This window comes from Monodelphis domestica, chromosome 1, assembly GCF_027887165.1.
Source record: "Monodelphis domestica isolate mMonDom1 chromosome 1, mMonDom1.pri, whole genome shotgun sequence".
Classification (NCBI taxonomy): domain Eukaryota; kingdom Metazoa; phylum Chordata; class Mammalia; order Didelphimorphia; family Didelphidae; genus Monodelphis; species Monodelphis domestica.
The window spans coordinates 481,308,576-481,325,233 of record NC_077227.1 but is presented as its reverse complement, the minus strand read 5'-3'; the positions used below and the strand labels follow the sequence as shown (position 1 = coordinate 481,325,233).

Below are 16,658 nucleotides of genomic sequence, written 5' to 3'. Positions count from 1 at the left end.
TTGTCATTCTTCCTTAGCCAACCAGAACTTAATAAATGCTACTTCTGTTCTAATTGTATGCTGGTCTAACCTTGAATCCAATTTTGGTCCAATCCTGGTTTGATCCTGTTCTTTACCATCTTCTCCAGTCCTGATCCAAAGATGATATTATCCTAGTCCACCCCCATTCCAAACCTGATCTAACCCTGGGCCAATTATGGTAACCAACCCTGGTCCAACCTGAATTCAACCTTCGATTAAATTGGGTTCAACAGGAGTCTAAATTTAGCCCAATACTGGTCTAACCTCGGTCTAACTCTGAACTAATTTTGTTTCAGAGGAAAGGTCTAATACTGGTCAAACCTCAGTGCAACCCTAATCAAACTCTGCTCTCATTCTGGTCCAACTCTCATCCAGGCCTAGCCCAACTTGGTATAATTAGGCACAGGATAGGCTTCTTTTAATTTGTTTCCATCCTCTCCCCATTCTTATCAACCAACATAGGCATAAAAATTTGACATCAATAAAAATGTATGACTTAGTGTTGATGATTCCTAGACTATCTTCCTAAATTCAGAGACCCATTCACCAAACAGCTCTGCATATAAATGACTTTGGGAGAAAATACAACCCAAAAGAGTGCCATAACAGTAAAAGGTTTTTGTTTGTTTGTTTGTTTTTATAGAAAGTCCCTATTCTTGGCTTAAATAAACCAATCCACCCAGAACAGGGTAGAATCTGGCCTATAGTATCAAGACCATGAAGATTAGTTAGGAAACCCTGGTGATCAGAGTAGGTGACAGTTTGAGGAAACATAGAAAACTAAACAAAAGGAAAGGGGAAATAATAAACAATTGAAAATAAAATCAGAAAAGAATGTCCTTCTGGGTAGGGAAAAAGGAAGTTACTCAGTGCAAATTATTAATTATGAACCAACGACTTAAAACCTTCCTAGGTCCACAGTAATACTCACAATCCAGTTCCAATTTAAGATTCCTTTCTTAGAATACTGCTATGAATTCAGAACCCATCATCCTAAAGAACATTTGGGATTCATTTCCTACAAAAATGCATCACTTTGCATTTGTCTACATTGACCCTAATCCTAAACCCTGTTCCAACTCAGACATGATGTAACATTGAACCCTATGCCAAGTCTGATAACCAAATCTTTATTTTCTCCCTAGAGGCAGTGTCCAATGAACAGGTTCCACTTGCATTTCACACTGGCATCTCAAACTGAACATTTGTAATAATGAATCCTATTCATCATCTCCCTAATCCCCCTTCCTTCCTTAGATTCTGCCTCCACTATGTATCTCTTTTCCCCTGCTCACACCTATATCCATACAAAAGTAATCTCTCTCCTCCCTTTGCCCAATCATATTCTACTTTACACCAGCCCTATTTATGTAATCTAGAGAAGCGAAAACTGGTGGAATACATGAGCCCTGACATCAAATAGTTGAAGAGCTGCCATATCAAGGTGGGATTAGATTTGATTCAATTGGTCCCAGAAAGCAGAAACAAGACCATGAGGAAGGAAGTTACAAAGATTTATTTGAAAAACTTACCAATAATTAGAGTCAACCAAAAGTAGAATGACCTGTCTCCATCAGTGGTCAATAACGGCTCCTTTGGAGGCTATAACGAGGGGTGTTACAGAAGGGATTCCTTTGCATGTAGGGTCTAGATTAGATAGTCACTGAGATCTCTATTCCAAATATAAGATTCTTTGATTTTGATTCTATATATATGTTGACTATAAGCAAGAATTATGTCATTTTTTATTTTTATATTCCTAGTGCATCACCTTTATACTATGATGTAATATTACACCATACCTAGTGGGAACCTAATAAATGTCAGTTGAATTGAGCCCCAATCCTGCCCCCCCAAAAAAAGTTGCTTCTACCCTTGCCCCAGACCAGCTCACCTGTTGGTGTGGGTGCAGATCAACACCTTGGTGTTTGGTTGTTTCATAACTTCTAGTGTGGCCATGGCTAGTGTGTATGTCTTGCCCGTCCCAAATGGACCATAAATGAGCAGTGGAGGCACTCGGCTCAGAGGACTGGCTATGCCTGTAATAAATGAGATGGCCTGCTTCTGTTTTGGATTACCACGGAGTTCCTGGGGAGGTGGCCTCAAAGAAGGCAGAGAACAGGCAGACATGTTAGGTGTTACCAGTTTGTCATCCTGAAGTGCATCAATGGCTTGGTGCCATATCCCGAATACAGTCCTGTCAATTTGAAACTGGATTTCCATAAGTTTTGTGTCTTCATCCTTAAGCCCCAAGGCAGAGCAACAGTGGGCTGGCAGCAGAAGCCACACATTTTGGTCTGAAGTGGCCTTGACTTCCACCTGAACCTCATACACACGGTTGTCAGGGGCAGGGACAGGCGCCACGTAAGCAGTGTTCACAGCCCTACTTAGCAAATAGCCCTGGTCTGTGTCTGGTGTCAGAGAACAAGGAATTGGAACCTTGGCAAACAATTCCCCAGGTGCTGCACATTTCAAGCCCATCGCCAAGGTCTGCATCTTGGAGGTCAGTGTGACTTGCACCTGAAGGTTCAGTCTGTGACAAAAGGATAAATAATTAGTTGGCTGTGTCTCTTACATCTCTCTCCTCTGCCCCCACCCACCTCTAATCCGTCCAGATCCCTCAAACTTCACGACATTTCTAGTCTGGTATTTCCTGATCTCTTCTGACTGATTGTACTGGGCAGCGGTGGGCATCACAGGGAAACAATAGAACAGCTGGTTAAAGATAGCTAATGATCAGAAGCGGGAACTCAGCAGCCTTACCTCTGGACTACTGCCAGGTCCTAACAATAAAACTAATTCCTGACATCCTGGCATTTAACTAGGCATTTTACCATTGATTGAATGAATTAATTCATAGATTCTAACAAACATAATTAGTTACATGGGGTGAGCTTTATAATATCCACATGACAGATGAGGGAAGTGAGGCCTAGAAATAACATGACTTGACTAAAGTCATATAGTGACAGAGACAGATCTCCTGGCTCCCAAACCCATCATTGTTCCCTTCCTGTGTTCCCTGCTTCATGACCCTCCCCCTCCCCAAACCAATGATTATCCCATGCTTACTTGGCCACCAGCTGCTGCTGAGCCTCCTCCTCCACATATAAGAATTGGTGCATCCTGTCCCGATAATTGACTGGAGTTATAGGAATGTGGTCAGAAGCCATTGACATGTAATATTCCAGTTGCTGGGGGTTCAGTTTGTACTTAGCTAACAACCTCATCTGCTCATCTGCCCTGGCCACACTGGGCACCACACAACGATTTCCACTGTGCCAGCGGATCAGTTCCATTAGACAATCATGGTCCTGGGGACAGGTGGGAGAGATCCCAGCCGTCTTCCTCTGCCCCACTTGCACATGTAGCTTCCGTACCAGGACAGGCCGGCATCCAAAGTCAAATGCTACCCACTGCTCATAGCTGCCAAAGGCGATGCATTCTACCAGTACCTCCACTTGGAAGGTCATCACTGCACCCTGCATATGGAACCTTGAGCCATGGGCATAAAGTTGTCCTGGTGGAAGCCCAGGAATCACTAAGGAAAAGACTGCTCCCGTCTGTCGTTTGAGGAGTGCCACATGTTGCAGTGGGTCCTACAGAGGTGATGGGGAGAAAGATGTTGTACCCTCAGGAGTCTTGGTCCATCTACCCCTAATTTTTTCCCTCTCCCTTCACATTTCCCCTAGTTCCCTTCTGTTCCCTAAAAAAGCCAGGCCAGGGTCTCAGACCATAGCTTTTCCTCTACCAGCTGCCCCTCCAGATGACAAGATCCTCTCTAGCCATCCCTAACTTCCCCAATCATGTTGGCATACCTCCACTGGTCATCCTGCGACCCCCTCGCTTTGGTGACTGCTTCCATTGTTGTGAGGACGGAGCTACATTAATCCCCGAAATGCTATTTCTAGAGTGAACTCTTCATGTAGCCTCTACTTCCCCAAACTGTCACAAACCTTAGATTGGATGATAAATTTCCATCTACATTGAGATTTCTTGTCCTCCACATGGCATTGTAAGGGCTGGTCACAGTGCACAGTTACATCACCTATAGACTCAGACATCTGATGAAGGATGGACAGACACAGAAGACTGTTAGCAGAAGGGTTACTGCCCCAGTACCCCATCCCTACCCCAACTTTCCATGGGAGGGCATGCAGGCCCTCCCCATTCTCCATCTCTCTTCTGAAATTCCTCCTCACAATACTTTCCCTGAGTCCCACTCACCACCAGCATTTCATTGTTGCAGTGCTGATATTCATGTAAAAGCCGGTCCTGGTAAGAGAGGAGTCCATCCTGCCGGGCTGATTCCTCTCTCATCTGGGCTGCTTGTGCCCGCAGGATCCACTCCTGCAGTTCTTCCACAGAGTGTGCCTGGGTGCATCCATTCCCATACTCACAGATATCTAGCCTGTTAGAATGGGAAATCCAAAGAGAGCAGTCAGCTGGATGGCGAGGGCAATAAAAGTCTTGCCCTACCCTTTTCTCACATTGCTGAGGTAGTAACAATCAAAAAATCTCAGAGTTTAAATCCCAATTCTGACACTTACCACTTATGTGACAAAGCAAGACACTTCATTTCCACATCTGTAAAATGAGATGGTCTATAAAATCTCTTCCAACCCTAAATCAATGATCCTATGATCATTAATGTTCTGGTTTGACAAGGGACAGGAACATGCCAAAGGTGTAAATGGGGTATAGTTTTCCCACAGGCTGAAGCTCTGAGCATGGTGGCTAAAGGTTGGTCCAATGGTTTAAATGAAATCTAAGGCTTTTATCCAGGAAGGAAGGCAAGGAGGGCCTAAGATATCAGGCCTTTCCCAGAGAGGCCAAGCCTTGGGAAGTTGGCGGTAGGGGCATTAAAAGATGATCTATTCCACGTATGATATAATGGAAATAACCAAGTCAGGTAGCCAGGATTCCAGAACTAGATATGACATCTTATAATTACTTTCACTTAAGTCACTTATACCTCTCTGTATCTGTTTCTTCATCTGAAAAAATGAAAAAAATACCTTTCCTGCTTACCTCTGAGAGGTGCTGTGATGATCAAATGAGATGAACAGCTGTGAAAGCTCAAATCCCACTTTTAGCATACAAGAGACTTTTCCTTCTGTCTCCTCCTTCCATCTTCCTCTCCCCTTAATGCTGTACCTTCATACTCCACATAAATGTATAAGTACATAGTTTTCTACAAGTTGTCTCCCCATTTAGAATGCAGAATGAAGAGTTCCTTGAAGGCAGAAACTGATTTTGTCTTTCTTTTTATGTCCCCAGCACTGATCAGTACTTGGCACAAAGTAATGCTTGCTAATTAACTCACTTTAAGTCATGTACTGTGCAGATGTGGGGTACTATTATGGAGCCAGCCCAGTCAATGTCCTCTACACAGAGCTTTAATATTTGCTGATGAATGAAGGAGAAGGGGAAGGGTAGGAACAGACCTCCCTAAGGCACCACCTCCTTCTCCTGTCTCTTTATACAGTGCCTATTTGAGAGTGGCACACAGACCACAGGGGTCATGCTCAACAAATGTTTGTTAAATGAAGTGCAGCCTTTCCTGCCCCAGAAGCCTTACCTGCTACAAAGTTTGAATTTGCGGAGCCCGATAGGTGGGGCTCTGTATTCCCATAGGGTCCCCTTGTCATAGGCCACCATCTGTGTGTGCTCCAGGGATGAACAGTGGTTCTCAAAACTCTCTTGGGAGTTGCAGGTCACGAGGCAGGCACGACAGTACAGCTGGATCTGAGGTGGAGCTGACGAACTCCCATTTCTGCCACCATCCTCCCCGCTGGTCCCAGCCCCTATTCCAGATTCCAGTGTGGCTGGAAGCTTAAGCAACTCAGAACGAGTCAGGCAACCCATAGACTCAGCTTCCCACACAGCCATCTCCACATCACTGTGAGCGTACTGGCAGCGAATGGCCCCGTGCCGACAGGGATACCCTCGAGACACATACATACAATATTCCAGTACGCGGCCTGGCCAGGGTTTGGGTCGGATCTCCACTAGCTGCTTCTTTCTAAGCCCCTCACTCGTTATGTGTATGATAAGCAGGCTAGAAGCCCGATGCTGTGGGCATGGCAGATTTGGGCCCCGGAAGGTCACCTGTGGAGGGCACTTCCGGAAGCAGGGTTTACAAAGTTCCTGGAAGTTGCCTCCAAATTCAGCCCCTATTTCCTCAGCTGCAGTCAGGATCCTGGGAGTCCCTTGGTATAAGCTGCCCTGCACTTCAGCTTTCAGCCATAGTCTGGGGATATTGTTCTCCCTCTCAAAAGTCCAAACCAATGCTTCCTCTGGGCTTCGGGCAAATGTGCACTGGTTGTGGTGTTTCCTGCAGCCCATCCCAGGTTTGTAGTAACGGCACACTTCATAACGTCTAGGCCGGGGGAAGCTGGGCCTACGTCCAACCTTTCTCCACTCTTTATGTTCAGGAGCTCCTTTGGCCCTTGCCAGGAGGATCTCACGGGGGCAGTTGTGTTCTATTGTATGTGTTATATATGTGCTCTCATTCAGTGCCTGGGAGCAGACTGAGCAGCCCACACATAGGTCCAGTTGGCTCTGGAGCCGCGCCAGAAGCCCCTTTTTGAGCGACGGCATCTCCCTCCACAGGATCCTTGGCTAACAATAAAATATCCAAAGCCTTCAGTTAAAGGTCCTGCAGATGCCCCAAACACCAGGTCAGTTTGCAGCAGCCACAGCAAGGTCCTCAAAGTAGCTGGACCTCAGGATCTGTTCATCCTCCAACTCATGTCCTGAACTTAGAACCCTAGGAAGACAGGAATAGTCATAATTCTGAACCAGGGATTGGAAAGAGAGAGGGACAGAAGAGATGGCTCCTTCAGGGCAACAACTACTACTTCCTCCAAGTCTGAGTTGAGCCCATGAGAAAAAAGAAAGCAGAGGCATGTCCCTACTCTGGAAAAAACCCTAGTATGATGTGGAACAAAATGAAAAACATGGAAATAAGTGTCTAACAAATTACAGCTGTGGGTATAGGATACATGGTAACAGCAGTAACCATAATGACAAGGTGTCCAGAAGTAGGTGAGGTCCATTTTGGAAAACTAAACTTCATGGAGAAGCTGTTTGGAAGCAAAATATGAAAAGATAGATGGGCATGGCTTTGTGAAAGAGACAGGAAGGTCTAGTTTTGCATACTTTTCCAAGTTGAAGAAAATTATTTTCTCTTTTACTCATCGACAAAAATCAAATGACAAAACCTAAGCAACTTGTCTGTCCTAGGAACACTTTTTCTTACCCTCAACACTGAAATGTTACCCAGACCTCCCCCAGGAGCTCATGGGACAGGGACAGTTCAAGATGTGAGAAGGGAGGGTTCCTACAATGACCATTCCAACCTGGGGAGACAAGAAGGCAGGAAGGCTGGCAGACACGGAGCTCTGATCACAGCTGGAGAGAAGTCCAAAAAACATTTGCCTTCCAAGGGCCCCCCTCCATCCCCATCCCCAACCCCAGGAGGTCACTTCTTCCTAAAGGTAGAGATACTACAATCTCCAGAATTCCAAGCTGGCCCCTGGTTGGGAAAGGTATCACCATCCTCATTACCGCCATCACTATCACCCAAAATCTCCATTAAGATTTTATAAGGACACAGCAAACTTTATGCAAAGATTCCTCTGGGAACTAATATTCAGTTACCTCTTCCTCATTCTGATCTTCCAAGACTTAAAAACATCACCTCATTCTACACACTACTAAACTTAGATCCTTTTCAAGTTTCCTGAGTCCATCTCCATTCTGGATTAAAATGCTGACCTCCCACAAAACATTCCTTTTTTGGAGGTAGTGTAAGGGGTGGAAGAGAGGGAAAGATTTGCCTTTGTCCTGGTCCCAGGACATAGGGCACAGGGCTCTATCACAATGAGTTCTCTCTCTCTTTCCCCCTTCCATGTGTTAATGACTGAGATAGAATAGGAGGAGAATAGGGTGGAGAAAAGGAAAAGCAAGCTGTACAGCTTTGGAGATTCTCAGGGAATGGGCCATTGCATGGGGAAGGGAAGCAAAAACTAGATGATACCCTCTACCTCTGTGCTCAGAGGTATAGACTGGTCAGACTAGAAACCTCAGTGGTCCCTCCTAACCATATTTCCATCTCTAAAGCCTGAGGTCTATTTTTCCATGTGATAAAAACAATTTTGGATCATGTAAAGTGCCTCAGTTTTCCTACCTGTATAAAGGATGCTTTTGAGTGACTGCAAACTCCCAAAGAAAGAAGTAATCACCCAGACAAATCACAACCTCATTCACCATAGTGACTAATCTAAACCTTTAAATTCTGCTCTCCCCTTTATTCTCTCAGCTGAGGAAGTAGTTTCATACTTTTCTTTAAAAAAAATGTTAAGCTTTTCATAAGTGCTCTTTCTTATTCCCTCCTCGTTTCACTTGACTCATAAATCTCCCACTATCTCATCCTTTGCCCCATCTCAAGGGATGCTCCATTTCCTTGCTATGCAAATTCCTCAACATGTGTCTTTGATTCCATCCTGTCCCCATTATAGTGCCCCTTCTCTCATTCCTACTCTCTTTCTTACTTAATCTTCTGTCTCTCCCTTTTTATTGGCTGCTTCCTTCCTGCCTATACAAACTCTTCCATTAAAAAAAAAAGTCCTCATGATCCCATGATCAGGATAGTTATTGTCCCATATTTCTTCTTTTTAGTGTCTAAGTTCTTTGAGAAGGCAGTTACAAAAGGACCCATATGTGCAAAAATATTTATAGCACCTCTTTTTTGTAGTGGCAAAGAATTGGAAATTGAGGGGATGTCCATCAATTGTGGAATGGCTGAAAAAGTTGTGGTATATGATTGTGATGGAATACTATTGTACTTTAAGCAATGATAAAGAAGATAGCTTCAGAAAATTTTGGGAAGACAAATGAGCCAAAGCAAAGTGAAATGAGCAGCACTAGAAGAATATTTACACAGTAACAGTGATAGTTTAATGATAATCAACTATGAAAGACTTCACTATGATCAGTACAATAATCCATGACAATTCTGAAGGACTCATGATGAAAAATGCTATCCACCTCTAGAAAGAAAACTGATGAAGGGTGCATATGAAGCATATTTTTTTCACTTTCAAAAGAAAAAAAGAGGAAGTTCACACTTCCTTTCTTCTCACTCCTCTCTAACTACCTATAACCTGGTTTTCAACGGTTTCAACTCTCCAAATTACCAGTGATCTTTTAACTACCAAACCTAATTATTTTTTTTCAGTTCTCATCCATTTTGTCCTTTCTCTGAAATATTTGACATTGTTGATCACCTCTTCTTGGATATTCTCCCCTCTCTGGTCTTTCATGGCACTTCTCTCTTCTGGTTCTCATCCTGGTTATCTGACCACTCCTCAGTCTTCTTTGAGGGATCTTCATCCAGATGATGTCCACTAAACATGAGTGTCCCAAGGGTCTGTCTTAAGCCCTCTTATCTTCTACCTCCATCCTATTTTGCTTGATATCAGCTACCATGGATTTATTCAATGACATTCTATCTAAGCAGATGATTTTATGATCTATTTATCCAGCCCTAATCGCTCTCAAGACTTCCACTATCATATCTCCAGCTACATATTGTACATTTCAGAAGTGGATATCCTAAAAACATACTAAACTAAAAAACCAAAATTTAGTATTTTTCTCCTCAGCCCCAAAATCTCTACTCATATCCAATCTATTGCCAAGTTCTATAGATTCTACGTCTGCAACATTTCTACTATATATCCTCTTCTCCTCACTCACACAGCCACCAAGTACACTTCACACCTTGGCTATCAATCTTCCTACATGGTTAGTCTGTCCATGAAATTCCCCCACTTCTATTTCAATAAATTCCAGTGGCTCTCTATTCCTTTTAGGATGAAATATAAAGTCATCTGTTTGGCTTTTAGAGCCCTTCACAACCTGGTCCCCTCCTACCTTGCCAGGCTTACTCCCACATACTCTCATGATCCAGAGACACTGGCCTCCTTGGTGTTCCCAGAACAAGACACTCCATCTCTCAACTCAGTTGATTTTCACTAGCTGTTCCCCATACCTGGAATTCTGTTTCCTTTATGTCTTCCTTCAAGTCCTAACTAAAATCCTTCTGCAGAAAGCCCTTTCTGATTCCCTTTATGCTACTGTTTTTACTTTATGAACACCTCTAATTTATCCTGTATGTATCTTATTTATAGTTGTTTATTTTCTGTCTTTCCCCTATTAGAAAGTAAACCCCTTGAGGGTAAGGGCTAGTGTTGCCTTTTTCACATGCTTAGTAGAGCTTGTTGGTTGATTTATTAATCAATAAGCATTTATTAAGCAATCAACTATTTACTCATTAAATTAGAAGATGGGAAGACCCAAGAGCTTTGGAGGGTTAAAAAAAAGAGAGAGAAAAACATAAATTAACCAGTAAAACAAAGTTAACACACCAAGTAACATACTCAGACTCAAATCAAAGCTTTGTGGCCACCTCTCTGGATCTAAAAAACCATTTAGATCCTCCCTACATCTCTTTGGAGCACTACCAGTGGAGGAACCAACAGGGATTCAGGTGTCTGGTTTTGATCTAAAAGGAGTTGTTGGGGTTTTTGTTTGTTTGGTTGGTTGGTTGGTTTTTAAAGAGACCCTTGGAAGGGTAGATAAAAGATCAATGAAACAAAGTATTTGTAACACTGAAGTTCATTCCTCAAGCAGAAACTGTTTTTCCAGGAGATTGATACAGAAGGGTCAGTCCCCTTAGAGAATCAGAACAGATTGAAGAGAGCCCTAATCAGGATTGGTATTGCTCTGAATGATACAACCCAATTAGACAAAATTCAATTTGGCCAAGTCCCCATATTTACAAGAGGATCTTCTCCCCTCAATACTCTTTTTCTCTCCACAACTCCCAGGTCCCAATAATCTGATGAGTAGCAGAAAGGCAAAACTCTCACCCCAATCAGGCATTCCTCTGCTCCCCACACTGACTGCATATCTCTCTGAAGGTGAGAAGGTCTCTCTGTACATCCCAGAGCTTCTCTCCTGCTTGTGGGCCAGTGGGGGCCTTGGTGCTGACTAAAGAGCACTACCAATAAGCACAAACATGGACAGGGCAGGAACATCCATTATGCTTTCTGATTCCCAAGGCCAGAACCCTGCGAAGTGCTCAAGGACTCAGCTCACAACTACTGCCCTTTCCCCCCTTTAGGACAGGTTCCCCAAGGCTCACTGGAGAGTGTCTTCTAAGTCAGGCCTCCTAGTGAGTCAGCAGAGGAACATCCCAGGTCAGGCAAGGCCAAAGCCCCGACTGTTTCTTTCTCAGTGTCAGAGAACCACAAAATACTGCCTCCAGGCTCTTAGTCTTCAGCTTAACTACGGTTAAAATACAATTAGCTCTAGATCCCCTACCTAAGAAGGTTCATAAATAGGACCACCTCCAGAAGTGTCCGGCACCTATTCTCTGTCTCTCCGATCCTCTGTCCCTCTAGCCCTCTATCCCTCTATCCCTCTGTCAGCAGCCCTTAACAAATAGCAATCTCTCTTTCATTGCTCCTCCGGAACTGAGAAGAAATGCCTGAAGGGAAAGAAGGGTAGGGACCGAGGATATATTCTTATATCCGGGAGAGAAAGACTAAGAAAAAATAGGACAAGGTATGAGAGAAAAAGAGCTGAGGAGCTGCAAACATACCACTGACACTCAGCCGCTGTGTGACTTCAGTCCAGGCCCCCTGACTCTCTGTGCTGTGCCTCAGTCTCTTCCACTAATCGGGAGAATGATAGCTTCCCCCAACCAAAGAACAGAGGCCGGGGATATGGAATTAATGGTTGGAGGTGTTCTCCTCATTCCCACCCCGATTCCATCCCAACCCATCCCCTTCAGAGTCTAGGCATGCGGGGACAGGGATCCTGGCCCATCCCTAGCCAAAGCAACAGCTCAGGACCCCAAGCTCCTGCCTCTGGGATTCAAAGAGGGTCTGGGGCCGGGATCTCAACCCATCTTCGGTCAGGGGAAGGAGCAGAGAGTCCCTAGTCTTTGCTCCCTTCGCCCCGCCCCCGCCCGACACCCACCCTTACCCGCTGTGCCGGACCTGGCTCTGGTTCTCGTCCTCCCCGGAGCTCTCCTCTCGCCATTCAGCTGCGCCCTGGCCTTCAGTCCCAGGCCGCAATACTCAGGCCTCCCCAGCTCTAGAATCACTTTCGATTCTGCCCCCGGGGCTATTCAAACCTCTGACGCCGGATCGCGGAAATTACCTCACAGCTTCGACAACTCCCCCCCTTTCCCCCGCCACTCCCGCCCTGGCCAGTCCCTTTCGCCCCGCCCTGCCAAGCCCAGCCCTCCCTAGCCCTCCCCAGATCTCCCCTGGCCTTCCCAGCCCTCCCTACCCTCTGCATCCCCCATCCGGAGTCACTCCCAGTTAAGGCTCCGCCTCCATTCGTCTCCACCCTTCTCCTTACCGTTCCCCCCAAACCCCCCCTTTCCTTCCCCCCTTCTCCCGTCTCTGCTCCACCTTTCTTCCTTCTTCACCCCTGGCTCCGCCTCCTCCACCCCACCCCCAACCCTTCTCCCCAGCATCTTCACAACACCTTCAAGTTAGATGGAGTTTTTAAATGTTGACAGTTTGCATCGCACACACATTCACACACAAGTAGAGGCCATCTTCTCCCTTAAGCTCTGTGTGTTTCCCTTCACACAGGTCCACCCTTTCTCATAGGCTCTATGACTCTGTCACACACAAAACCACATTCAATCGGTAAATTGTCAGCACATACAAGGACCACTCTCTCCTGGTGTCTAGCACAGAGCACAAAAGGTGTGTGTGTGTGTGTGTGCGTGTGTGTGTGTGTGTGTGTGTGTGTGTGTATTTATTGAGTCAGAGACAAAAAAAAAAGGCACACATGACCCACTCATCTTCCACAGTTTCTGGCTCTTTCAAGAACAAAGCTCTATCTTCACAGGATGACACGCTAAGGAGCCATAGATATCTCTCCATTCCTTCTGACTCCTGAAATCCCTAGGTCAGTGGCAACATCAAACATCTGATTTATCTTGGATTCTGCCTTTAACTTGGACACTATATTACCTAAGTCCTTTTTGCCTTGGATTCTTTAGGATTCCTCTTCCTTCTCAACTCCCATATCCATCCCTAACAACTAAACTTCAATTGATCATAGATATAGGGAGAACTCCCTGCTCAGCTTTCATTTCCTCAACTTGATTTACAGTGTTTCCTTATAGCTCTCCATATTTCCAATCTCTCCCACCACAATCGATTTTACATAGGCAGTCAAAGATATGCATAGTAGTTGAATAAGCTGACAACACAGTGGTTTTTTTGAGCTCCTCCTGCTTGTCATCTCTTACAATACAATAGTATTCCGTTACAATCATATATAATAACTTAGTCATTTCACTAGTTGATGGGTATCCTGTCACTTTCCAAATCTTTGCTTTAAATAGCTTTTATTTTTTTAAATTAATTTATTTAGTCAATTTAGAACATCATTTCTTGGTTTCAAGAGTTACATTATTTCCCTCCCCTCCCCCCACCCTTCCTGCAGCCTAAAGGCAATTTCATTGGATATTACATGTGTCCTTGATCAGAACCTATTTCCATGTTGTTGGTGTTTGCATTAGGATGTTCATTTAGAGTCTATATCCCCTCGACCCATGTATTCAAGCAGTTGTTTTTCTTCTGCGTTTCTACTCCCACAGTTTTTCCTCTGAATGTGGATAGTGTTCTTTCTCGTAGATCCCTCCAAGTTGTTCAGGATCACTGCATTGCCAATGGAGAAGTCCATTACATTCAATTGTACCGCAGTGTATCAGTCTCTGTGTACAATGTTCTCCTGGTTCTACTCCTTTTGTTCTGCATCAATTCCTGGAGGTCATTCCAGTTCCCATGGAATCCCTCCACTTTATTATTCCTTTTAGCACAATAGTATTCCATCACCAGCATATACCACAAAAATAGAGAGCTTTTAAAAAGAGCTGCTTTAAATATTTTTGTACATATAGGTTCTTCCTCCTTTTGTTTTTTATTTCTTTGGGATACAAACCTAGTAATGATATTGCTGGGACAAAGGATACTGTTTTATAGACTTTGAGCATAGATCCAAAATGCTCTCCTAAATGATTGAATCAGTTCACAACTCCTTCAATAATGCATTTGTGTCCCAATTTTCCCATATCCCCTCCAAATTTTGTCATTTTCATTTTCTGTCATAATAGCCTATCTGATATAGGGTAATATCTCAGAGTTGTTTTAATTTCCATTTCTCTAATTAATAGTGATTTAGAGCATTTTTTGCATGACCACAGAAAGCTTCAATTATTTTATTTGAGAACTGCCTGCTCATGTCCATTGACATTTATAAACTGGAGAATGACTTGTATTCTTATATATTCAACTAATTCCCTATTTATTTGAGAAATGAGACCCTGATCAGAGAGATTTGTAAAAAAAAATTTTGCACCATTATGATTACTGTGGATTACCCTATTTACTTCTATTTAGTTTCTGACCTCCATCTCCTCTAGTTTCTCTTCTTTTCTATAAAAGCTGCCCCCTTCTCTTGTCCCTTTCTCCTCTTACTCTACTGTATGTTAAGATAGCTTTCTATATCCAATCGATTGTGTACATTCTTCCCTCATTGAGCAAATTCTGATGAGAGTGAGGTTCACATGCTCTCCTCCTCTTGTCCCCATCTTCCCCTCCCCCCACTGGGAACACTCTTTCATGCCCCTTTTATATGCAATAATTTACCCCATTCTATTTATTCATTTTTCCTCCTCTCAATGCATTCCTCTTCCTCATGCCATTATATAATCTTATTTTATTTTTTATATCATCCCCTCATATTCAACTCACAGCTTCACCCTCTGTCTAACTCACCTAACTGCCCTAATAAAGACAAAGTTCTTTGGCATTACAAGAATCATCTCCCCATATAGGGTTGTACACAATTTAACTTTACTGAATGGTTTTTGTTTGTTTGTTTCTCTTTCATGTTTACCTTTTTATGATTCTCTTGAGTCTTGTTTTGGAGAGTCAAATTTTCTTTTCAACTTTGATCTTTCCATCAGAAATGTTTTAAAACCCTCTATTTCATTGAATACCTATATTTTTCCCTAAAGGATTATGTTCAGTTTTGCTGGAGAAGCTGCTATATCTTCTGTTATCCTGACTGTGGCTTCATGATATTTGAATTGTTTCTTTTTGGCTTCTTGCAATATTTTCTCCTTCACCTAGGAGTTTGAATTTTGGCTATAGTATATCTGGGATTTATCCTTTGGGGAATCTCTTTCAGGAGGTGATCAGTATATTCTCTCCATTTTAATTTTGTCCTCTAGTTCTAGAATATCAGGGTAGTTTTCCCTGATGATTTCTTGAAAGATTAATTCTAAGTTCTTGTTTTGATCATGGGTTTCAGGTTATCCAATAACTCTTAAATTATCTCTCCTGGATTTGTTTTCCACGTCAGTTGTTTTTCCCATGAGATACTTCACATTTTCTTCTATTTTTTTTATTCTTTTGGCTTTGTTTTGTTATTTCTTGATGTCTCATGGAGTCATTAGCTTCCACTTACCCAATTCTAATTTTTAAAGCATGATTTTTCTTGAATGAGCTTTTGTCCCTCCTTTTCCATTTGGCCAATTCTACTTTCTAAAAAATTCTTTTCCTCAGTGAATTTTTGTACCTCTTTTCCCACAGGACCACTTCTGTCTTTCAAGAAGTTTTTCTCTTACATAATAGACTTCTCCAGTAATGGCTTTCCAATGTCCCTGAACAACCTGCAGCAATCTATGAGAGAAAAAAAAAACTATCCTCAAGCAGAGGACAAACTGAGGGAGTAAAAACACCAAGGAAAAGCAACTGCTTGACTACAGAGGTTGAGGGGACATGATCGAGGAGAGACGCTAAATGAGCACCCTAATGTAAATACCAACAACAAGGAAATGGATTCAGAGCAAGGACATATGTGATACCCAAACGAATCGCCCGTCCGCTAGGGAAGGGGTTATGGGGGATTGGGTGGGGGGGGGGAGAAAATGATCTGTTTTCAATGAGCGATGTATGAAAATGACCAAATAAAATAATGTTTTAAAAACTTTTAAAAAAAGTTTTTCTCTTCAGTGCATTTTTGTATATCTTTCCCCATATGATCAGTTCTGCTTTTTAAAAAGTTTTTATCTTCTTTGGATTTTTGTGCCTCTTTTGCCAATTGGCCTATTGTATTTTTAAGATATTATTTTTTTAGTATTTTTTTCTGCTTCCTTTACCAATCTGTTGACTCTTTTTTCACTTTTTTCTTTTCCCAATTTTCTTCTCTACCTCTTCTTTGATTTTTTCAATCCTTTTTGAGTTCCTCAATTAATTCTTTTGGGACTTGAAAGCAATTAATATTTTTTTGAAGGCTTTGAATGCAGCAGAATTTACTTTGTTATCTTCTTATGAGTTTGAGTCTATACTGTCACCAAAATGACTTACTATGTTGAGTTTCTTTTTTGTTGTTGTTTATTCATTTCTCTCTCCTTTTATTTTCTTTTAAAATGCTGTTAATGGACTCTGTAACTAAAATGAAGGGAGAATTATTCCAAGCTTTAGGTATTTTGTGCAACTGCCTTCAGAAATGGCACTTGGAATCTATCT

The 16,658-nt window shown here is 42.9% G+C and overlaps 1 protein-coding gene and 1 non-coding gene across 5 annotated transcripts in view; both read right to left on the bottom strand.

Moving 5' to 3' along the window:
* HELZ2 (helicase with zinc finger 2) overlaps window positions 1-12,262 on the bottom strand; it is a 34,621-nt gene extending 22,359 nt beyond the window's left edge. For 2 of the 4 annotated variants that reach the window (XM_007475552.2, XM_007475554.2), the window contains exons 1-6: window positions 12,082-12,262; window positions 5,603-6,793; window positions 4,249-4,432; window positions 3,978-4,085; window positions 3,094-3,620; window positions 1,916-2,554 (exon numbers count right to left, since the gene is read on the bottom strand). In XM_007475552.2, coding sequence (XP_007475614.1) covers window positions 1,916-2,554; window positions 3,094-3,620; window positions 3,978-4,085; window positions 4,249-4,432; window positions 5,603-6,624 — 2,480 coding nt within the window. In that variant the 5' untranslated portion in view covers window positions 6,625-6,793; window positions 12,082-12,262. The remainder of the gene's footprint in view (window positions 1-1,915; window positions 2,555-3,093; window positions 3,621-3,977; window positions 4,086-4,248; window positions 4,433-5,602; window positions 6,794-12,081) is intronic. The other 2 variants (XM_007475553.2, XM_056812822.1) reach the window with 1 other exon arrangement.
* MIR12309 (microRNA mir-12309) lies at window positions 5,306-5,364 on the bottom strand. The gene has a single exon (NR_162839.1). It is a non-coding gene; the product is annotated as a microRNA mir-12309 (primary transcript).
* Window positions 12,263-16,658: the final 4,396 nt, after the last annotated feature.